Source organism: Podarcis raffonei, chromosome 17 (genome assembly GCF_027172205.1).
Source record: "Podarcis raffonei isolate rPodRaf1 chromosome 17, rPodRaf1.pri, whole genome shotgun sequence".
NCBI classification, from domain to species: Eukaryota; Metazoa; Chordata; class Lepidosauria; order Squamata; family Lacertidae; genus Podarcis; species Podarcis raffonei.
This window is the reverse complement of record NC_070618.1, coordinates 30,903,754-30,927,939: the sequence shown is the minus strand read 5'-3', so window position 1 is coordinate 30,927,939 and position 24,186 is coordinate 30,903,754. Positions and strand designations below refer to the sequence as shown.

At 41.0% G+C, this 24,186-nt stretch overlaps 1 protein-coding gene across 11 annotated transcripts in view; it reads left to right on the top strand.

Moving 5' to 3' along the window:
• DNM2 (dynamin 2) overlaps positions 1–24,186 on the top strand; it is a 65,829-nt gene that overhangs the window by 5,822 nt on the left and 35,821 nt on the right. For 10 of the 11 annotated variants that reach the window (XM_053370687.1, XM_053370683.1, XM_053370679.1 and 7 more), the window contains exons 2-8: positions 16,026–16,099; positions 17,593–17,742; positions 18,132–18,335; positions 18,871–18,969; positions 20,418–20,578; positions 21,583–21,725; positions 22,881–23,016. In XM_053370687.1, coding sequence (XP_053226662.1) covers positions 16,026–16,099; positions 17,593–17,742; positions 18,132–18,335; positions 18,871–18,969; positions 20,418–20,578; positions 21,583–21,725; positions 22,881–23,016 — 967 coding nt within the window. Of the gene's footprint in view, positions 1–5,587; positions 5,730–16,025; positions 16,100–17,592; positions 17,743–18,131; positions 18,336–18,870; positions 18,970–20,417; positions 20,579–21,582; positions 21,726–22,880; positions 23,017–24,186 lie in introns of those variants that run through there. The other variant, XM_053370689.1, reaches the window with a different exon arrangement.

The following is a 24,186-nucleotide window of genomic DNA, read 5'->3' as shown; positions in this document are numbered from 1 at the left end:
AAGTACCCTGCTATTCTGTGGTTGGTTATTTAAAGTAAAACGGTAGCTGGGAGGGTGGGAAGCTTGGCCATGTGCACTAACTGGCTTTCAGCCTCCATTAAGTTTTTCCATTTTGTAGAATGTAATTTGTGTTGTTGGATGCTGAATGATTTGGACAACAAATACATAGCAAATGTTTTGAATTTTCAAAGAGAATGTCTTCGTAGAATCTTCATCTTAAAAGTGTCAGACCTCAGTTTTTTCCAGCAGGTTTTGTAATGGTTTTATCTGGAAGCTACTGTTGACAAGTGTTTCATCACTTCCTTTCTTTTTGTCTATCATGTAGAAAATTGTTCCTTGATAACAGACTGGTGTTGTTGGTTTGCTTTTTTGCTTAATTGACTGGGTAAGAAATATAAATCTTTATGTAGTTTTACCTTAGGACTTGGCTGTAGACCAGGTGGTGGAACCCTTTTCTGCCCAGGGCCGTATTCCCTGCTGGACAGCCTTCCAAGGGCCATGTACTGATAGTGGCAGGCCAAAGTAGACAAAACAACAAATGTGAATCGTTTTTACACTAGGCTTCTTCACACTCTCCTCCTAACATTTCACCTAGACAAGAGGCATTTTCAGAGTTCAAGGACACATTCCAGCCAATGATGGCTGTGATTTGGGGAGACTTTTGAGATCCAAATAGAGAGGCCTGGAGGGCCACATGTGGCCCTTACATCTGAGGTCCTCCACCCCTCCTGTAGATAGTGGATTTTATGGTGTGTTCTTGGTGGAAGCAGGAAGCATGTGTAGTGATGTGTAGCAGTCCATAGATTTCTAATGTAAATCAGTATCATTATATATCTACATAACAGTGTTCAGAAAGTGCCCCTGTTGCATGGGCCAGTGATGAATCATTGAACCAATGATGCTTTCAGAGGCTGTAACTAGTGGCTGGGCATAAGATTAATGGTACCATTATGGTAATTGCCATTTGAGACAGTGCACATTTTCTTTAAATCAGGGGTGGCAAGTCTACAACTGCTTCCATTGACTCACCAACCCTTTCCCTAATAAGACATCCCTTTCTTTCCCTCTCAACTTACCCTGCAAAAACCATGTTGTCATTTTCTGACATGGTGGCATTGCATGAAGGTCTTTTGTCTCTACTAGCAGTGGTGCCATGCCTGAGGAAGAAGAGATGATTTTGAAGCATAAGTTGAGAGTTTTGCTTTTTATTTGCAGTGCTGCACTTGGTCACATCCACACTGCTATGCAGCTTTTAGAGGGTTAGCTAAACTTCACTGTGACTTTGAGCTGAAAACAGTGAACCACTCATGCTGCACACAGTCAGCAGTGCTATTACTTGATAACACTTTGGCAGATGATTACTGCTTAATACTTGGCACCTTCATTTGTAATCTTTTAAGAGCCTAGTTGCTACAGATAAAACTTGTAAATCGTGTTTGTGTTCATGCTTTGGTGACTATACCAGAGCTGTTAGTATTTCATGTTTCTTAGGTCGTGGATACACCATTGGTATGACTCTGCATAAGGCAGCTTCGTATGTTCGATTTCCTGAAAGTCTGCCTTTCTTAAGAGGATTGGTCACTTCCTCTAGGAAGTGGAACTGCATAATAAGCAATAATTGTGTGTGATAGGGTGGCAAGTGCTGCTAGGGCAGACTAGTCAGGAATTATTAGGGCTGAGAAAAACTGTTCACTGTCCTTCAGAACATTTTTGCCAGTGCCAGATGTTCCCTTTTGTCTGTTTGTATGAGAAAGTTCACCTGTTTATTTACATTGCCCCTCTTGCTCTGTTCTTTCAATTAGTGTGCCAGCTCTCATAACATCAAATGTACCTACACCTGATAGGCTGCAGAGTGTTGTGATATCATCTTATAAAAACTATTTCATGATTTGGCTAGGATTGCCAGGTAGCTAAACTAAGAAGGAAGAAGCAGTAACCAGGTGAGAGAGAAATAAACTTGTGGTAAAGCATCAACAGTTACAGAATAATGGTTCCACTGGGCCAAAAAAGATGAATATTTGAGTTTTTGGCAAATATTACTGAACTTCCCAGAATGACTTTACTATGGTTAGTGACTGCCTGCTGAGCACAATGCTGCACAGCCCACCAGCAGAGACCTCTACAGCACATTGGTGCTCTAACAGCACATTTGTGCACCACAAGAAGATGCCTCTGCCCATCCTTGGATAGGAACAGACAGTGGGCCAGGTCCAAGGGATTTAAGTCAGAGCTTTGGCTAACTTTTGAAGAAGCTTACCTAGGTCAATGTAAGTAGGGATAACCTAAGTTTCAATTTCAGTCAATTTGGCTCTTTTGTATTACTTTATTCCACGGGTAGGCAAACTAAGGCCTGGGGGCTGTATCCAGCCCAATCGCCTTCTAAATCCGGCCTGCGGATGGTCCGGGAATCAGTGTGTTTTTATTTGAGTAGACTGTGTCATTTTATTTAAAATGCATCTCTGGGTTGTTTGTGGGGCATAGGAATTTGTTCATTTCCCTCCCAAAATATAGTCTGGCCCCCCCACAAGGTCTGAGGGACAGTGGACTGCCCCCCTGCTGAAAAAGCTTGCTGACCCCTGCATTCCCTTCTTTATCACGTTGTATGGTGGAGCTCGCCCCTGTTGTACCTAGTATGCTTGATGTCAGGATAGTGATATGAGAAATGCTGGGCAGGTATTTAACCTGTGTGCCACCATCTAGCTCTGGCTGAAGAAAAGAATAGCTAGGAGACCAGGTCTTGCTGGCTACAGGCTATCTTTGCCACTGTTTCCTGGAGCCAGGTCTGACACCTAGGCCCAAGTTCTGCTTGCATCACAACACCCAGTGCCTCGGGATCAGCTGTAATCTTTCAACCAAACTGCAGATAGTGGTATTAACTTACACATGGTCACACGGAAGGTTACTGCTTCCCTGGTCTGTCTTCTTGTCTAGGAAGGGTACAAATGCCCACCAAGGATCCCTGAAATAGTGAATTCCCAAGAGTCTACAAATCATGCCTGCATTGGACTTGATGACCCCTGGGATCCCTTCCAGTTTTATGATTTGGGGTGTGTGTGTGATACATCTAGAATCTCTCAGACATTTGTACCCAGGTTTTGGTAGTGACTAAAGATACTTTGCTGGGTTGAGGCTGGGATGCCAACTACGTTGGTTCTTGGAGGTATCAGATCATGGCACGTACACCGTGGGTTCATCTCTTTTGGATCAATGCAGCACAGATTATGTGGGGCTTGCCTTTGTATTTGGAAACTGCAGCTGCAGAAAGGCTTATGGCTAGGGCCAGTTATGGAGAGCATGTGAATGAATCCTTGGCAACAACAGCTAGATTAGCTGGTGGTTCTAATTATTTTGAAATGTGCCGCTGCAAATATTGAGTTGCTTTGTATGTGCTTGCCTCATGGAGCCATTTCAGTAGTGGAACTTTGGGTGAGGAAATGACCTTTTGACAAGTTTGCTCAACTGAAGTTTTCTAGGGATAAGTGGAACCTGCAACAAATTGCAAACACTTTTAAGAGGCCAGCCAACTATGCCCTCTTTCATTGCACCTCTTCTGTTTTTCATTTCTCTTCCCCCAGTACGCCCCCTTCACCAGTCAGTAAGCACTCTGTGCCCACTGAGTATATTACATCCTTGTTGGGCCTACTTTTGTTTTTCTCCCCCATCATTACCGTATTTTTCGCCCTATAGGACACACTTTTTCCCCTCCAAAAATGAAGGGGAAATGTGTGTGCGTCCTATGGGGCGAATGCAGGCTTTTGCTGAAGCCTGGACAGCGAGAGGCATCGGTGCGCATCGACCCCTCTCGCTCTCCACGCTTCAGGAAGCTATCTGCAAGCCTTGCCCTCCAGAGGACGCCCCGTGCTTCGGGCAGATGTCCGCAAGCCTTGTGCGCCCGGCGGGAGGTCCCGCCGGGCGTGCAAGGCTTGGGGCGGCAGCCTGTGGCCCGAAGCACGGGGCGCCCTCCGGAGGACGCCCCGTGCTTCGGGCAGGTGTCCGCAAGCCTTTTCTATGGGCTGGGATCAGGGGAAGCTTGGGCTTCCCCCGCCCCAGCCCCACGGCTGGGGGGGGAAATATTTTTTTTTATTCATTTCCCCCCTGCCCCCAAAAAAGGAGGTGCGTCCTATGGGCCAGTGTGCCTTATAGGGCGAAAAATACGGTACTTTTGTTTTTCTCCCCCAAGTTTATTTTATGCTTTTGAGTGTCTTGGGGTTTCTTAAGCCAGTTAAGTGTATTGAAACCTTCCTTATCTGCATGGATGGTGACATTTTTGGCTATGTAGAGTGCCAAGCTCAGAGAATGAGTTTGTTATAGGATAACACTCCTGTTTGGTGCTCTGAGTGAGATATGAGTGCCTGGACTGCATCAATGGTAGAAACGCCCTTGGCTTGTCAACGCTGCCATTTGTGTTTAGTGTAGGGACAGCCTGGCTTCAGTGCTACATGCAGCTTTGTTTATTTCTTATTTGCAGCGTGCTTCCTTCTATCTCCATTAAATAGCCACTTGTTAAAGCCACTGCATAATGTGCTTTGAAGCTTTGTTTAATACATATGTATTTCAGCATTCTCCTTCATGACCAAACCAAGTTTCCCTTTGACCTCCATTGAAGTTGTCTGTCAGTAATGTTGTAAGGCTCAATTGTTTTGGCATTATGCAACAGAGGACTCTGGGCCTCTTCCTCTGACTCACTGTGGTTGTACTTCCTGTCTTGTAATGTATGTCCTTTGGTGTCCGCTTGCTAAAAGCTTGTCTCTTTTTATCAAATGGTTTCCAGTAGGACTTCAAGTTTTAATTAGAAGATCAATCAATTAAAGTTGATAGGGGAAGGAATAACAGGTGTTTGTGAGTATGAATGGAGTATGTATGTGTTTAAGTGTGTAGGGTGGAAGGGAGATGCTTGTCCTGGCCCCACCTTCCACAGCACCTAGTCCAACCCCCTGCAATGAAGGAATCTTTTGGGGGGGCTCAAACCCACAACCCTGAGACTAAGAGAGTCGTGCTGAGCCTGTTCTTGTTTTAAATGGATGTAGTTTTTACCAGAAGGACTGTGAACTGTTGTGGAAATCATGTTTTTAGGACAGCAACAACTACTTAGGGTTTTTTTCAGTGGAGCTTGGTACAAGGGATGTATGTGTCCTAGGCTGTCAGAGATGGCTTTAAAAAGAACTGCTTCTGCTGTTGTGGCAGATGCTCTGTTGGATGCTTTTCAGTAGGGCACCTGGTCCATGGCCTCCACTGTGGTTTCCCAGAGAAACATCTCATTGAGACAGTGGCTCATTGATTCTAGTTTGGAAGCACAGTTGGCCAGCCTCCTTTTCTCAGGGGCAATGATAATGATGATGATGATGATGATAATAATAATTTTATTATTTATATGAAACTCATCAGACTAGGTTACCCTAGTCACTCTAAGTGGCTCCCAACAAAATATATATATACAAAAAACATCAAACATTAAAAACGTCCCCTACACTTTTTGGGAGCCTCTGCAGGTTCACTTGGTGGGAATAAGAAAACCAAGGTACTGCCTTTTGCTAAAATAGACGAATTCAAGGGATGACAGTCTTCCTTTTTTCATCCCCCCATGCAGCTTTCCCAATCTACCTAAATGAGAGCCTTGGTTGAAAGTTTCCAAGTGACTGGAGAAGACCACTGTTGTGACTGAAGCAACTCAGATGTTTTTCCTTGTCCATAATGTTGAAATAATTCATTTCTATGCAGACTGCAGTTAAGTATGTAGTCATTCTCATAGAGAAGACTTGTATAAAGCTGCTCTAAAGTTTTATATCTTGATAACGGGGTGGCTCATTGGAGGTCTGCTTGGTACTAGTTCTTCAGACTGCAGATCTGTGAGCTCTGGCTTCCGTCATGGTGTCCTGTTGTGCCAGAAGCAGTTTAGTCATGCTGGCCACATGACTTGGAAAGTTATCTGTGGACAAATGCTGGCTCCCTCAGCCTGAATGCAGAGATGAGCGCAGCACCCCAAAGTTGAATTCGACTGGATTTAACCATCCAGGGGTCCTTTACCTTACTAAGCTAACAACTTTGAAGGTTAAATGGGATGAGAATAACATAAAAAAATTAAAGTAATATAATAAAGTATCAACAAAATATTATTTGTTTATTATTAATAATAATAGCCAGAAACCAAGCAGCATAATCTGTCTACACAGATATGTATTTGATTGCCTCTTGAAACCCAACACAACTGATGCATTCCTACAGAGAACCAGATTTGCTAACCCACATCAGATCACAGAGAAACATATTTGTACCTACAAGCCACCTTCTTTTACAACTAGCTGTCAGCCATCTCTGCTTTTATGTTTCTCGGTCTCTGTTGCAAAATTTCCATTTCTTACCTACACACACCATCAGCCCCTTCCCTTTAGGTGGCAGAGGTGTACCATCTTTTCCAATTTTTGATGGGTTTCTTCTTCCAGACATCCCAGAGAGATCTCTGTATATTTCCCAACCATTTGTCACCATTAAATAAAACATTGTCAGACATTCCTGGCCATCAATAAGCATTTTTCTTTTAACTTGAATGAAACCAAGAATTATCAGAACATTCCACAAAAACCTAATTTAAGTTTGGATTACTTGGGATTTCCTGACAAAGGAACATTGCCCAGTCAGTATAACAGTATTGTGGTTTGCACCTTGTGGCAAGCCAGGCTATGGTTTATCATGAACAAACACAAATGCTAATATTGTGTCCAGCCTGTTCCTTTCCCCCCAAAAGCGGGGAGAAAGTGAACTGGTGTGCCAGCTTAACCTTATAAACCAGTGCTTGTGGTTTGTTTGTTTTTCCAAGAAGATGACTTACCACAGCCATCACCAACTTGGTTATGTTGGATTTCTAGAAGAAGAAGAAAAGAATTGGAAACTTTTCTGTAGCTGCAAATTAATTGAGATCTGATTTCCCAAGTTTATTGAATTATTGTTTACTTGTAAATGTTTAAAGATTTATTTTGATTAGTGTAAAATTTATACACTGCTTGATTGAAAAAACAGCAACCTCAAAGCAGCTTACAAACGATAAAATAGTAAAACTGAGAAAAATTCACAGCCGTACTTAAACATTCAAAAGTTAAAATACTAAAATAAAACACTTAGTAAAGAAAGCTTAAATATATAAAGGGGGGAAATTAGTAAGGTGTACTTAGTGTGATTTAAATGTTATATTCAAACATATAGCTTTACTTAGAATTTTTTATTGGATTCCTTGAAAATATTTGGAGAAATGACAACTCTGTAGCATCTTACTTCCTTTACCTTTAGATTTAAATAAAATTTTAGGATGCCTGAATTGCTATGCGCATAAAAAAATCGGCTTCCTGGGGGTAGCCATCTGAGAATTTAAGTACAGCCTTGATTTAAACCGTTATTATTGTATCCATTCTAGTTCACCAGTTTGATGGTGGCTATGCTTTCATGTCTCAGTAAACCTTAATTATCATGAATATGTAAATGGAGCAAAAAAACACAACCCATGACTAGTGCTGTATCTGGGGATCGCAGTTTGTTTTGCTACAAACAAACCATGATTGTTCTTGGGTTGCCAATTGTGTTTTGTTTGAAATGAAACAAACCATGATCCTTAGTTCAGAAGTAATGCTAAGCCAAGGCTCATGGTTTGTTGCACCCGCTCATGCTAGGGGAGGATCTAAGTAGGAGTGATTTGTGCATTTATTTTGCACTTACTCTGATGTGCAGACTGAGCAAATTTATATCCATTTATATCCATTCATTGCTGCCAAGTGATTTTAGAAAATGATGCATTTTAAAAAGTGCCTTCACTATCTAGGATCCCGTAAAGGTAAAGGGACCCCTGACCATTAGGTCCAGTCGTGGCCAACTCTGGGGTTGCAGTGCTCATCTCACTTTATTGGCCGAGGGAGCCGGCGTACAGCTTCTGGGTCATGTGGCCAGCATGACTAAGTCGCTTCTGGCGAACCAGAGCAGCACATGGAAACGCCGTTTACCTTCCCGTTTACCTTACCTTTACCTACCTTACCTATTTATCTACTTGCACTTTGAATGTGCTTTTGAGCTGCTAGGTTGGCGGGAGCAGGGACCAAGCAATGGGAGCTCACCCTGTTGTGGGGATTCAAACCGCCAACCTTCTGATTGGCAAGTCCTAGGCTCTGTGGTTTAATCCACAGCGCCACCCGCGCTAGGATCCCATGCTCATGGTCAAATGAAGATCATACATCATAGAACCTTTTCAGTCTTGGTTCCTGTTTCCTATGAATACGGTAGTCTCGTCAGCATGACTAGAAAGCAACAGGAACATGTGTTTCTAGGTAACGAAGTCTCACACAATGGATCTGCATAGGACACTATGCACTTAGTGGGAGAGGATTGGGAGTGACTCTCAAGGCAAGTTGCCAAGTGCTTTGTTCTTGTTTTTGTAATTGGAGATTCTATTATCTTGGGGGAAAGTCTCAAAACACTTTGGGGTTTAAAGCAAAATATGCTTTCATGGGGCCTTACCAGGTTCTGTGTCCTGAATTCATGGGTGTAACAACAACAAGGAAACTGCAGTGGTCCATTCAGCATTCATTTATTTGTACAGGGCTATTATAGCCTATGTTTCCTGCAGTCTTAAGTGCAAGGTGGCTAATAGATGCAACATAATTTAAAAACACTGCTTTATTAGGAAACGAAAGACCAGCAGGGAATAATGACTAAAATCAAATGTTTTTATTTCTTTATCCTGAATTTTTAAAAAATTCTTCTGATTTGAGTTTGTGTGGATTTTGGGAGGCTTCAACAAACTGAGCTGTAGTTACCCAAAAAGCAAGTGGTTTTAAGACTGGGAAATGCTTTTCAAAGCATTGTGAAAGTAGCGTTCTGCTAGCTAGGAAGACAAACATTTCCAGAGCTTTGGGGCATGTACTTCTTGATAAACACATGGATTCTTAGTCTCTCTCCCCACTCCAAGAGTATCAAATCTATTTTATTAACATATTAAGAGCTTAATTTCAGTGTGGGAAAAGAGATGGAATTATGATAATGTTTTAATAGCATCACAAGTGTTTGGGGAGTATTTCTGTGACTCCTGTATATAGTAGCAGCTGTTAGCTGAGGTGGCAGGAGAAAATTGAGTTTGCATACCACAAAAGGAAGGCAGGAAATAGAAAGCTTGATGTTTGTACACTGGTGCCTTTTTTGTATTTTTACAAATGATTGAAGACTTGTCCAAAATTCTTTACCAGCATCCATTTAGAAATCTGTATGTATCTAATTTGGTAAAGTTGCTAGGAATCCTCAGTTGCTACCAGAGACTTCTGTTTTTTTTTTTATAAGATATTTATTAAGATTTTTTAAAATATTACAATAAAATAAAAGAGAGAAAAAACAGATAAATAACAAAAATACAGAATAAAGAAAATTTAAGAACACATAAATTTTCAATTGCTTATTTTCCTTTAACTTGTTTCCCGGACCTCCTCATACCTCCCTTTTTTGTATTCCACCACAAATTGTTAGTTCAGCAAATCCTTACCATTATCTTATTACCTATTTATAATCCTTTTTTTCATATTCTCTTAAAGCATTACAGCTGGAAACCACTTAATTTCAATCCAACATCATTCTAACATTCATTGATTTTACAATATTTCTGTAGATAGTCTTTAAATTTCTTCCAATCTTCTTCCACTGACTCTTCTCCCTGGTCTTGGATTCTGCCAGTCATTTCTGCCAATCCCATACAGTCAATCAGTTTCATCTGTCATTCTTCCAAAGTGGGTAGATCTTGTGTCTTCCAATACTTTGCAATAAGTATTCTTGCTGCTGTTGTAGTGTACATAAAAAAAGTTCTGTCCTTCTTTGGCACCAATTGGCCGACAATGCCCAGAAGAAAGGCCTCTGGTTTCTTCAGGAAGGTATATTTAAATACCTTTTTCATTTCATTATAGATCATTTCCCAGAAAGCCTTAATTCTTGGGCACGTCCACCAAAGGTGAAAGAATGTACCTTCAGTTTCTTTGCATTTCCAACATTTATTATCGGGCAAATGATATATTTTTGCGAGCTTGACTGGGGTCATGTACCACCTGTATATCATTTTCATAATATTCTCTCTTAAGGCATTGCATGCCGTGAATTTCATACCTGTGGTCCACAACTGTTCCCAGTCAGCAAACATAATGTTATGTCCAACATCTTGTGCCCATTTAATCATAGCAGATTTCACCATTTCATCACGAGTATTCCATTTCAACAGCAAGTTATACATCTTTGACAAAATCTTAGTTTTGGGTTCTAACAGTTGTTTCTAATTTTGATTTTTCCACCTGGAAGCCAATTTCCTTGTCCAAATTATATGCCTCCATTATCTGATAATAATGAAGCCAATCTCGCACTTTGTTTTTTAATTTCTCAAAGCTCTGAAGTTTTAGTCTATCTCCCTCATGTTCCAAAATTTCCCAATATTTCGGCCATTTGGCCTCCATATTGAGCTTTTTCTGAGCCTTCGCTTCCATTGGTGACAACCACCTTGGGGTTTTATTTTCCAATAAATCTTTGTATCTTATCCAGACATTGAACAATGCTTTCCTGACAATATGGTTTTTAAATGCTTTATGTTCTTTAACCTTGTCGTACAACAAATATGCATGCCAACCAAAAACATTGTTAAAACCTTCTAGGTCCAAAATGTGTTCTCAAGAAGCAGCCAGTCTTTCAGCCAGCAGAATGCTGCTGATTCATAGTAAAGTTTAAAGTCTGGCACGGCAAATCCGCCTCTTTCCTTTGCATCAGTTAATATCTTAAATTTTATTCTGGGCTTCTTGCCCTGCCAGACAAATCTAGAAATATCTTTCTGTCACTTCTTGAAACAATCCATTTTGTCCACAATCTGCAATGTTTGAAACAAAAACAACATTCTAGGCAAAACATTCATCTTTATAGCTGCAATTCGACCCAACAAGGAAAGCTTCAAGTTTGACCAAATTTCTAAATCTTTTTTCACTTCCGTCCAACATTTTTCATAATTATCTTTAAATAAGTTCCCATTTTTTGCTGTCATATTAATCCCCAAATATTTCACTTTCTTAACCACAGTTAGACCTGTCTCATTCTGAAACCTCTCTCTTTCGATCGGTGTTAAATTTTTCTCTAAAACCTTAGTTTTTGACTTGTTCAGTTTAAATCCTGCCACTTGACCAAATTCTTGAATTAGTTCTAAAACCCTTTTGGTACTAGATTCTGGCTCCTGTAACGTCAATACTAAATCATCTGCAAATGCTCTCAATTTGTACTGTTTGGCTCCGACCTGTATACCTTTAACCAACCGGTCCCTTCTAATCATGTTCAGCAGAACCTCCAGGACCGATATAAAAAGCAATGGAGAGATTGGGCACCCCTGTCGTGTCCCTTTTTCTATCTTAAATTCTTCCGTCACCACATTGTTTACAATTAATTTTGCCTTTTGTTCAGAATATATTGCACCTATACCATTTTCAAAACCTTGGCCTACCCCCATCCCCTGTAAGTTCTTCTTCATAAAACTCCAAGAGATGTTGTCAAAAGCTTTCTCCGCATCCACAAATATCAGAACTGCTTTAGTGTTTATATTCACTTCTAGTTTTTCCAATATATCAATTATATTCCTCAAATTATCAGACAAGTGTCTTCCCAGGAGAAAGCTCGCTTGATCTTTATGAATCTCTTCCATCAATACTTTTTTCAATCTCTTGGCCAGAATGTCAGCAAAAATTTTGTAATCCACATTAAGTAACGATATAGGGCGGTAGTTCTTAAGCTGAGTCTTTTCAGTCTCTGTTTTCGGTATAAGTGTAATATACGCCTCTTTCCACGACTCTGGTGCCCTTTTCCCTTCCAAAATTTCATTGCAGACTTCCTTCAAAGGTTGTAATAGCCACTCTTTCAAAGATCTATAATATCTAGAAGTCAGCCCGTCCGGTCCTGGAGATTTGCCCAATTGCATATTTTGAATGGCACCTTCTACTTCCTGTTCAGATATTTTATAGTTCAACATTAATTTGCTTTCTTGGGAGATTTTCTGTAATCCATTTATTTTCAAAAATCGGTCTATGTCCATTTCTTTCTGAGGCCCTTGTAAATATAATTGTTTAAAGTACTTCTGGAAACAATTTCTAATCTCAGTTGGGTTATGTATGTTCTTTCCTTCCACTTCTAAATTTGTAATAGTATTTAGTTTTTGTCTTTTTTTCATTTGCCAAGCCAGCAGTTTCCCACATTTGTTGGCTGATTCAAATGTCTTTTGTCTCATTTGTTTAATTTTCCATTCTATTTCCTGATTCATCATTTCCATATATTGTACTTGATATAATTTTATTTCTCTCAAAATCTCCTGCGACTTTGGTTTTGCCCTCAATTTCTTCTCACTTTCTTTTATTTTCTCCAAAATTTTATCTTTCTTCTCATTTTGACTTCTCTTCTTTATTGCATTCTGTTGTATCAGAAACCCTCTCATAACAGCTTTACTTGCGTCCCAGATTACTCTTTTTTCTACATTGGTGTTCATATTTATTTCAAAATAGTCTCTCAAAGTTTTTTGGGCCTTTTTGTACACTTCTTCATCTCCAAATAAGGTGTCATTCATCCTCCATCTGAAGGAGCCAGTTGATATTTGCTTCATCTCCATCCTTAGAGCGTTATGGTCAGAGCAAGTTTTTGGGCAGATTTCTTTTGGGCAGATTTCCACTTTCTTTATCTTTGGTGCCATTCCTCTAGTTACCCATATTTGGTCAATTCTAGTCCATGTCATCTTGGCTTCAGAAAAGGAGGTTCCCTCTCTTCCCAAGGGATTCTTTGTTCTCCAAATGCCCACTAAGTCCATATTGTCTATCATCTCAAAAAAGGTTTTTGGTAGTCTACCATCCTTGGTGACTACCTGCCTTTGTGCCTTGTCCATGTTTGTAGATACTACTCCATTCATGTCCCCCATCAAAATCAGGTTATAATCTAAATAGTCCAATAAGATCTCATGCAACTTTTTAAAGAATTCAGATCTCCCCTCATTTGGTGCATAAATTCCTACAATCAGAAATTTCTCTCCTTGAACTTGAATTTCAATTGCCAGGAATCTTCCTTGTTCATCTTTAAAGATTAGTTTCGGTAGTAGTCTCTCCTTTGCATATATCACAACTCCTCTTTTTTTGACTTTATCAGATGAAATAAACTCCTGTCCCAATCTCTTGTTAATGAGTAGTTTCCTGTGTAACCTTGTTACATGCGTTTCTTGTAGACAAATCAAGTCCAATTGTTCCTTTTTTAGTAGGTGAAAAACACTTTTTCTCTTCCGAGGGGAGTTAAGGCCATTACAATTCCAACTTAAAAGTTGCAGAACCATGGTGGGGTTACTTCACTTTACCTCCAACTGCTCCGAGTGTCTGTTCTTGTTCTGTCAGTGGTGTCTCTTTCTCTGGGCCGTGTAATCCAAAGGATAGGTTTGCTATATCTAGTATTCCTTTTTCCAGTGCTCTTGGCTCTTCTCCGGATTCCGCTTCTTTCTGTAGATCTTCTTCGTGGTCTTTCAAAAACCTGTCTTTGTCGTTAACTGATCTTATTTTTATCTTTCTTCCTTTATATTTAAAGGATAGTCCTTGGGGAAATTCCCACCTAAAGAGAATTCTATTTCTTCTCAGCAGGGCAACTAGGTCACCGTAGTTAAGCCTTAAGTCCAAAAGATGTTTTGGAATATCCTTAAATATCTCCACTCTTGAGTCGTCAATTTCCAGAGTCCTTTGATAGTGCAGATTCAAAATTTTATCTCTCTCCTCTTTTGTTCGGAAAGTAATCAAACAGTCCCTCACCTTGTTCCTCCTTTGTCCTCTTCCAAGTCTAAATGCACTCACTATCTTGAATTCTTCCTTCCCCAAGTCCTGTTGCCAAAAATCTGTAAATTCCTGTGTAAGAAAGTCAGCCAGATTGTCTTTCTCACGTTCTGGTACAGCCCTAATTCTTAAATTCTTTTGTTTCTCTTTCAATTCAATCATGGACAATGTCAAACCGTGGTCCTCCAATTGCTTGTATACTGGTGGTATCTTCTCTTGAGTAGCAGTTGCAATGTCTTTTGCTTCTTCAGCTATCTTTCTGGTCGAAGCAGATTCCTGCAGTAATTTTTCAATGGATTGTATATTGGTAGTGACCTTCTGTCCCAAATTATTAATGCTTGTAGTATTCAGGTCAATTTTAACTGATGCTTCAGCTACTTGTTTATTTGTCTCAGCTACCTGCTTGGCTAAATTTTCCAAGGATTCATTAATTTTTCCAAGTGCATGGGCCAAAACGTCTTCGGATGACATAACTTTTGGTTTGACCTGTGGAGGGGCAGCCCCTGGTATTCCAGATGCTCCAGATGTTGAAGCCCTTCGCTGCTGCGCAGTGTCTGTCCGATAGTGTCTGCCAGACCTAGTAGTCTTTTCCTGTGCCAGCTCTAACTTTCCTCTTCCATCTGCCATAACACTCTCATGGGAATCCAAAGTCAATCCCACCGTTTGAGGGTTTGTTTTGAAAAGGAATTTTCCAACCCAGTTGTTATTGTAACAATGTCAAGCCTCCTCTAGGGGGACACAGTAACAGCCAGAACTTGCAACTTTTAAAATACAAATATAGTCCTTATAAGTCCCCCAATTCACTTAAAAAACAACAGTTTCAGTCCACTTAAAGAGTTACTTTAAAGCCAGGAGAAGTCCAGAAACACTGTATCTCTTTTTGCAGAGCTAAGTCAAAAATCCTCTGCTTACCGATAAGCTTTCCACTGAGCGGCTTTCCTTGTCTGGGGGCAGTCCGTTCCCAGGTTTTAGGCAGCAGATTTTAGCTTCCTTTTCCTCTTGTTTTTGCAGGTAAATAAACCTCAAACTTTCCCCCCTCCACTCCTGCAATCTGGAGGAGAGACCGCTTTCCAGATGTTAGGATTTAAGTCTTTTTCAAACGTCTTTCCAAGTTTCTGCTTTACAGTCTCTTTGCTTTGATCCATTTACAAGAAGGGAAGGCAGACTTCCTGTTTATACCTTCCTGCTTCGGTATCAAATTAGCTTGTTCTTACTCCTTTTAAATCCAATTTAATCCTACTCACGAGTAGTTACTTTAGAATCCAATAGTCCCAGGAAAAAGTCAGCGCTCTCCGATCACGGCTGTGCGGCTTCACTCCGCGGAAGAAGCAGTCGACTCTCAGCACCGCGCCGCTCACCCCGTCCCGCTCCGGAGCCCTTAAAAGGGTCCCTTCGCCGATTGGGGGGGGCGCAAATGGTGCCCGCCGAGTCCCCACGTTCACAGGCTTCCCCCGCCTGTGATTTTTAAAGGGTCCCCGCTTTGCCGCAGCGGCAAGACCCGATCCCGCGGAGCTGGTCCCTCCGAGACTCAGAGGGAATCCGCCATTAATCGATGGCGCTGACCCGGAAGTCCCGCTACCAGAGACTTCTGAAAGTCTTTCCATGTCTATCAGATACCTCAAGGTCTCACTTAGACCTTCCAGATCCACTTGCTTCATCCAAGAAAGCTCTTTATGCTTCTGAGCCTCCATGTGTACTAGCTATATAGTTGAGGAAGCAGCAGCAATTGCGCCAACTCTTAATATTTGCTAATTTAAAATATAAATCTAAGCACAATATGTCATTAGCAGTGGAAACCATGAACAACATGTTGAACTGTACAGTATTTAACATTATCATTCCCATACATCAGGGTGGCCATATTGATGTTCTTGAGATACTTTTGGACTCCACTTCTGATGGTGGAGCCAGCCAGCATGATTGATAGTCAAGGATTATGGGACTTGTAGTTCACCAACATATGGAGGACACCACATTGACTACTTCATAAAACTGTCATTGTCTTCCTTTGTATGCTATTAAAAAATGTGCCAGCTTTCTCATTAAGGTGGCCATTAGATCCTATGGACATAATTTTGGAACAGTGCGGTGTTCCAGAATAGGATTTTAAAAGTATTGTTTGTCGGTCCTCATAATTGCAGTATCTTTTTTTATGCCATTGAAGTAACATTATTTTGTAAAAATACTCTACAGAGATTTCCTGCCCCGTGGATCTGGAATTGTTACCAGACGTCCCCTCATTCTTCAGCTTATCTTTTCTAAAACAGGTATGTGGTTTTTTCATTGTATTTGAAGAGTGACCCAAGTCCTTGTGTGAATACTGATATGTCCGTGTGCAGTTTCTTCTTTGACTGTGACTACTCTAGAATGCAGAAATCTTTATTTGCTCTGGTTAACTAGCATTGTTTATGTCTTTGTGGGACTATATTTCAATGTTCTTAACATGTTTCCAAGCCAGTGTCTTTATTAAGTAATTTACTATGCTTTGGTAAAAAACATGGACATGCTTTTTCTGAATACGTTGACTTGACTTGTAAAACAAATAGGGATAATGAATCAATCAGTTTTGTAGAGTATTAGAATTATATTCTTAAATCTGAGTGAGGGGAGACTGTGTACAAGTTGAACCAAGGCCCTGCTGCACTTGTGGGCCAATAAGCTGAAATTGAATCCTCCTAAGACAGAAATTGTGAGTGAGGTCTAAGAATTAGGAACTTTGCCTATTCTAGATGGGATTGCACTTCCTCTGAATGAATATTAGGGGGCAGTGGGGTGGCGAAGTAACCTTGGGATGTCATGCAGCAGTCAAGACTAAGCTGCTGCCTGGGCCACCCTGTTCTAAGGGATTGACCTAAGACAAACAGCAACAACAGTTTGTTGGTCACTGTGCCCAACAAACAGTGCATAGCACGACTATGATAGCATCTCTCCTCACGCTGCCCAGGGTTGGCTACTCAGTTCATCATTCACAGGAACTGCACTCAACACCTTGGCACCACCTACCTGAGCCAGTGTGCTAAGCAAAAACCAACTTGCAACACAGCTGTAGCAGCCTCCCCTTTCTTGTGCACTGTGCACTGACTGCCTAGTTTGGTGGAGGTGCACAGGAGCAACTGTGGCGGTCTATTGAAGGCTTTCTGTCGGGTTTTTAAAGAGCTTTCTTATGGTTATGGCAGGCAGACACACTGGATAGCAGAACATCATGTGTCATGGGGTGGTGATAGGCTCTTCTGAGAGTATGATTCTTAGCAGTTGACCAACCATCCGGGAGTTGCCAACCATTTGGGGCTTTGGGGCACACATTTGCAAACTGGGCAAATTGCTGTGGGCATCTTGCACATCCCACAAGCAAGCACACTCCACAGCCTATTGTACGGGCTTCTGTATAATGCTTGTTTCAAACCCAGTTTCAGCAGGGAAAGGATAAGGGAAAGGGACCATGTGGGCACCGTGGAAGACCTCTCTGGGCACATCCCTTGGGACCAAAGCAGCAGCACTTTGGTAACATAATACAACACAGTAAATGGACAATGGATATTTGCATAATTTAGGAAATACAGTGTGTCTCCCCCTCCCCTCATAATTTCATCTCACAAAATGAAACTGCTGAGCATGCTGTGCAGCCCTACTAAATCAGGCATGCAGTATAAAGCATTTGGTATAGTTAAAAGTGGTTTTCGGTGACAGCTCCTGATTGAGCCCTCAAAAGCTTTTCCAGAGGTGTGAATTCCAATCTGACAAAGTGATTTCTCTCTTTCAGAATATGCAGAATTTTTGCACTGCAAATCTAAGAAGTTTACAGATTTTGATGAAGTCCGACAGGAGATTGAAGCGGAAACAGACAGGGTTACAGGAACAAATAAAGGCATCTCTCCTGTTCCCATTAACCTGAGGGTGTATTCACCACATGGTAGGTATGGTTTTGTGCTCTGGATGAACATTTTAAAAGCACATATTACTGAACTGAATACATATATTTGAGTGCTACTGGACTACTCAAGTACCCTGTACTGGAAATATTCAGTAAAATGGAAAGCTATATCTTTCTTTGGTACTTAGGGAGTAAAAGTCTGTATATAGATGAAGCTGTAGGAGGATGTGAAGTCATTAGATGCATTATCATGGTTAAAAAAGGCTTTAGGGTCTTATTGTTGTGAGAATAACTAGCTAGATCTCCCTAATGGCTTCCCTCCATCCTTGTATGAAAAGACTTTGGCAAAGTTCCTTGAGGTCACAAAGCAAAACTTGATGACCTTCTCAAAAGGAAGTTCTTAACATTGTGCTCACTTTTCTTTTCAGTATTGAATCTGACTTTGATTGACCTTCCGGGTATCACTAAGGTGCCAGTCGGTGACCAACCCCAGGACATTGAGTACCAGATAAAAGATATGATTTTGCAATTCATCAGCAGAGAGAGTAGCCTGATTCTTGCTGTGACTCCAGCCAACATGGATTTGGCCAACTCAGATGCTCTCAAAATGGCCAAAGAAGTTGACCCACAAGGTAAAAAAAAATCCTGATTTTTTTTCTCTTTCACCTGTTGCACTGATAAATTCCACACAGTTCCATGGCAGAATACTGTAGGGTCTCCAAAATCTCACTCTGAGCTTCACAGCTAAAATAATTGGGAAGCCCCAAATCATTCTAGGTAGAATAGTCCAGTGCCAATGTGCTTTTTCTATGGTCCTGTGCCAGATACCTTTCTCTGCTAAAATGCTGGTCTTTGAAAGGAATTTTCTAGAGGATCCTGGGAACAGAATGATAGTAGCAGAACCATAAGGTTAGGACAACTGGAACTTAAAATTGCAGGGCAGAACAAGATTGAATAATTCATGCCCTTGGTGGCAATAATTAGTTCTGTGCATTATGAAGTAAAATAAAGAGCTGTACGAAAGCCCTAATCACAGTGATGTGCAAAGTTGCTGTGCTAAGCTTATCATTTATTATAATATGTAGTGTAGTTCCTGAGAACTTGTTTAATCTCACACCTGAATATTTGTATCATCTGTTGATCAGTCGTTCTGTTTTTCCCCCTCAGGCTTACGGACAATTGGGGTAATAACCAAACTAGACCTGATGGATGAAGGCACTGATGCAAGAGATGTTCTGGAGAACAAACTTTTACCTCTGCGGAGAGGTAGAAAGCTATTAAAACTTATAACTGATGGATATTTGTGTGAATGAACTCAAGTACTGTAGCATTGGTCAGATTCATAGACTTGAATAAAATGAGTGTTTGCTAATCAGGCTTGAGGGAAGGAAGTACCTGGGCTCCAAACCATCATGCAATGTGCATTTAATGTGCACTCTGGGTACGAAGGAGCAAATGAAAGTAGCTACCGTATTTTTTGCTCTATAAGACTCACTTTTTCCCTCCTAAAAAGTAAGGGGAAATGTGTGTGTGTTTTATGGAGCAAATGCAGGCTGCGCAGCTATCCCAGAAGCCAGAACAGCAAGAGGGATTGCTGCTTTCACTGCGCAGTGATCCCTCTTGCTGTTCTGGCTTCTGAGATTCAGAATATTTTTTTTCTTGTTTTCCTCCTCCAAAAACTAGGTGCGTCTTGTGGTCTGGTGCTTCTTATAGAGTGAAAAATACGGTAGTTTTGAAGTCTGCTTGCTGTTTATCTTGTCCCTTTGTCATCCAGAGCATTCCTAAAGCACACAGATGTACAGGGCTTCTGGCAATCAGCTTTCTTTTCTTCCTAGCATCTTTGGGTGCAAAATGTCAGCAGGATGCATATGGGACGTGATCTGCGACCAAGCTTCATGACAAAGCCCAATATATTTGACATGAAGTTGTCAGATTCTTTCTTCCATCCACTCTTTTGGCAGGAAGCAGTCAGTGGTTGGAGCCATATATTTTCGTATACCTGTTGGAAACTTCCAATTTGCACAGTAGAAGGGACCTTAGTGATGATCCTAGCTGAGTGTTGTGCATTTAGAGCCAATTTGTGATCTTGATGAATTATTCTGGCTCTTGTGTAGCTTTTAACTTGATTAGCTTTGTCCAGATTTGATCTCTGTATAGGTCTGTATACTGTATAGTAGGAGATGACTCATCTCACCAGCATGAGCTCAGAGTCTGACAAGAGTGGGTTCTTGATTACCCCTTCAATGAATATACTTGCTATATTGCTCAATATCACAGTTCTGCATTTGAAATAAACAGTGCAAAATAGGCACATTTTCATATTTTATATTTGGGCTGTACCACTTGGTTTTCTGTAAATTTCTGAGTCACAGTGCTTTCATGTACTAAGGAAGACAACTTGTGACATCAGGGTGTGAGGCCAAGTTCCATGGGAAAGAACTATCCCGAGTGTAAAAATTCCAGCCAATGACTGTTGAATGTCCCAATTCATGGCTTCTTGTCTTTTTAATTAAAATAGGAGCAATAGGCCCTTCTTAATTTTAAGTGTAGATTGTTGTAGAAGCTAGGATTCCCCACTTCTTTTGTACCATTGCAACTATGTGGCTTTCTGCAGGGGTTCCCTGTTGTGTCCTAACTGCTTTCTCTGCATTTGTACTGGGGTCCTGTGCAAAACTATAAGGCAAAAACTAATATATGGAGCTGTCCACTCATAGGCTACATTGGAGTTGTGAACCGGAGCCAGAAGGATATTGATGGTAAGAAGGACATCAGAGCAGCATTGGCAGCTGAGCGCAAGTTCTTCCTTTCCCATCCTGCTTACAGACACATGGCAGACCGCATGGGAACCCCCCATTTGCAGAAGCTGCTCAACCAGGTAGGCTGTTCCTGTGGCATCCTGGCTCTTTTGCCTGGCTCTTTAAAGTTGGCTGAACATCACTGTTTCCCCTTAAACCTTGCAGAGATGTTACAGTATGTAGGAAGGTGGCTGGTACCTCTCACCCCAGTGTGATTCTCCCCCCTCACTTTTTCTTACTGAAAAAATAATAATCTGCTGTTCTTCATTTTATAGCTGGTTTAAACATTTGAAAGAAACAGGGGAGAACAGAAATAAGGGTCTTTGGTTTTTAGCTTATTTCTTTTTCAGGTATCAGCTTGTTGCTGACATGAAATAAGTATGTAGTTCTGCTAATCTCCCATCATACACAGTTTTCTCCGTGGAATTATTCCAAATGAATATGGATTAAACTTGTTGAAGCAGGAAAAGACCTGTAGATGGTTTCCATAAGCCAGTGCCTGTTTTGGAAGTGTTGAAAGGGCTATGCTGGGAGCAGCCAAGTTTTCTTTTAACTTCATCCCCAGCAAGGGCAACAAGGAAAGGATTTTGGTGCTAGAAAGAAGGATAAGGTGTTCACCTAGGTGGTGGGCTTGCAGCTTTGTTAGGCCGAGATGGGGATTTAGGCATTCTTGGGCCATATACCAAAGAATCACAGCCTACTCCAGTTTAGAGTTCCATCACACCACAAAGGAGCAGCTGATGGATAAGAATTTTGGTAAATTTTGGAGGATGTTAAGTAGAGATTAATTGAGAACAAAAAGCAATAGGGATTCATCTTGGACATATCATATATGGAGAATGGGAAGCCAGTTTTGGAAAATTGTATTAAATTGAATTAATTCGGCAATGATTTGGAAAATCAATAAAAATAACTGGCAAAAAACAACAACAGTTCCATCACACCACAACTCACCCCTGATCAAGAGCTAAAGAGACAGCCCTCGACCTAGCTGGCTTGAAAGGGAAAGCTGCTTTTATTCAGCACTAAGCAACACTACTTATAATGATGTTGTTATAAAATGACCGCTCTCTTTTTTCCATAGCAATTGACAAACCATATCCGGGAGACTCTGCCATCACTGCGTAGCAAACTCCAGAGCCAGCTTTTGTCCCTTGAAAAAGAAGTGGAGGAATACAAGAACTTCCGCCCTGATGACCCTACGCGGAAAACGAAAGCCTTGCTCCAGTAGGTCAAATCTACATTTAGCTGTGCCTCTCACAAGGGGAACTTCCTTCCTTTGTTGTGTTGTGCTTTCAGAGGCTAGCTTTCATCTTGAGAAGCATGAAAATGTAGGGTGGTATCCAACTAAGTTTTACTCAGCGCAGACCTGTTGAAATTAATGGACCTAACTAGTTATGCTTATTAATTTCAGTAAGTTTATCCTGGGTAAAACTTAGTTGAATATCTGTGTTGTGGCAAACATCCAGTGTGCTTCCTCTGCTCATTTTTTACTTGTACGGCATCATTTATGTGTAAGTTGCAGTTCACAATGTTGCATAAGGAAAAAGGTATGCATACTACAGAGCATCCTTTTGGATCTATAGGATGCACAAATTACATGTGACTTTTGCATTCTTTTACATTCCACATTTGGTCGTAAAGTGCATGTGGAGCGGTATTTTTGTGTAGCATGGTTGTGGAGCAGCAAATCTTTTTTGAAACATTGTCCATAGTTTGAACTTGATCATCTTGACAAGGTTGGTGTCCAGAGTTTGAGTATTTTAACATCTTACATTTTTATAATGGAATATATTATGATCAAATCTATTGTTTTTCAGCCTAATTGTATGCTTTGATTTTTCTAAGCAGTTTTCAGATGGCAGCATAAAAAGTTTTATTGTTGTGATAGTGATAGCGTAGTGTGTGCCGAAGTAGTGTACCAAATAAAGTCATCTCCTACTACAGTCATACCTCGGGTTAAAGTTGCTTCAGGTTGAGTGTTTTTGGGTTGCACTCCGCGGTGACCTGGAAGTAATGGAACGTGTTACTTCCAGGTTTCGCTGCTCACGCATGCGCAGACGCTCAAAATAATGTCATGCGCAGAAGCGGCGAATCGCAACCCGCACACACACAGACATGGGTTGCGTTCTCTTCAGGATGCAAACGGGGCTCCGGAACGGATCCCGTTCACATCCAGAGGTACCACCGTATGTGTTTTTTGAAAGCTTCCTAGCAAAGAATTAGATTTCATACGTACATGCCAAAAGAAGTTGATCTAGTAAAAAGTGTTACCTTTCACTCTACATTCCTGATTGACTGATAATGGCTTCTGCTCACTCAACAGACTGTGGCATTATATAAACTTATATAAAAATTTGGTTTTAATTTATATCTGCATAGGATGGTCCAGCAGTTTGCTGTGGACTTTGAGAAGCGGATTGAAGGCTCTGGGGACCAAGTAGACACGTTAGAACTATCAGGCGGAGCCCGAATAAACCGCATCTTCCATGAAAGGTTCCCTTTTGAACTTGTCAAGGTAAAAGACATGGGATATTATGTCCTGGGGTGATTTGCGAGCTGCTGTTGGAGGACATTCCTGATAGGGACAATGCCCCCTACTGGAAGGATCAGTCAGGTTCCTCTTAAGCCTTCTGCCACCTCTCCTGGGGGAAGAGTCATCCCTCTCTTGAGACTGACTGATTGCTGTTGGTGACAGTTGGACCTTTCTTTTCTCTGAAAAAAGTATTCTCATCTATAGCCTTTTTAATGTTTACTTTGTGCCAGTTTGTGAGTTTGGTGATTAAGTATGGTGTTTATTCAGGCTATAGCTGTGCATATGAGAGTACTGCTGTATTTTCAACCCACCGTTGACAATCAGTAAGACACATTTCCCCCTCTTAGCAGTGTTCTGTTGCTTGCTAGGAAAGAGCAAAGTCACAAGTGTCTGCTTTGGGCTGATGATCCAGACCCCTTTGGAAGATCTTATCTAATCATCCAAAGTTAAAGAGGCACAATTGGGGTCCCATCCCATAGAAGCAGTTTTATCCTTCCAGAACAATATGGAAGAAGGCCATGCATCATGCACCTGCAGACCTAATTTCATTCAAGTGTAGGACACATAATGGGGCTTACTGAACATGTCTTTATGGCAAAAGGCAGTCCTTAAGGTTAAAATCTCTTAACTTTGCACTCACATTTGTTAGCTGATCATTGGTACTGACCTTGAGGTGTACTAAGGCAAACAAATGCCTCTTCTCCATTCTCCATGTTTAAAAGATAACAAGAGGCAAGTTTAGTTTTACTTACATAGCCTGTTGACCTGCTCCCGGCCAGAGTGTTATTTCCAAAGCACATCCAACAGAAAAAAGGGAAGATTTCAGCTATTACTTTATATTGTTGAGTATCTGCTATGATGTGTTGATTTTTGTTATTATATTATGTTGCTTTGTGTATTTGTGGGCTGGTGAGAGTTGCAGTCCACAACACCTGGAGGGTACCAGCCTGAAGGCTGCTGTAGTGTGTTACATCTCTATTACCAGCCTGATGTCAGCACATTTTTGCTGAAAAACTGACGTTTTAGTTGGCATCTTACTTGGCACCCAAAAATATCAAAGCAATACAATGTGAACAACAAAATAAAACAGTACAAAATACACTTCAGGTTTCACAGTGAAAATTGCCATTACAAACGGGAGAGGGTTTCAAG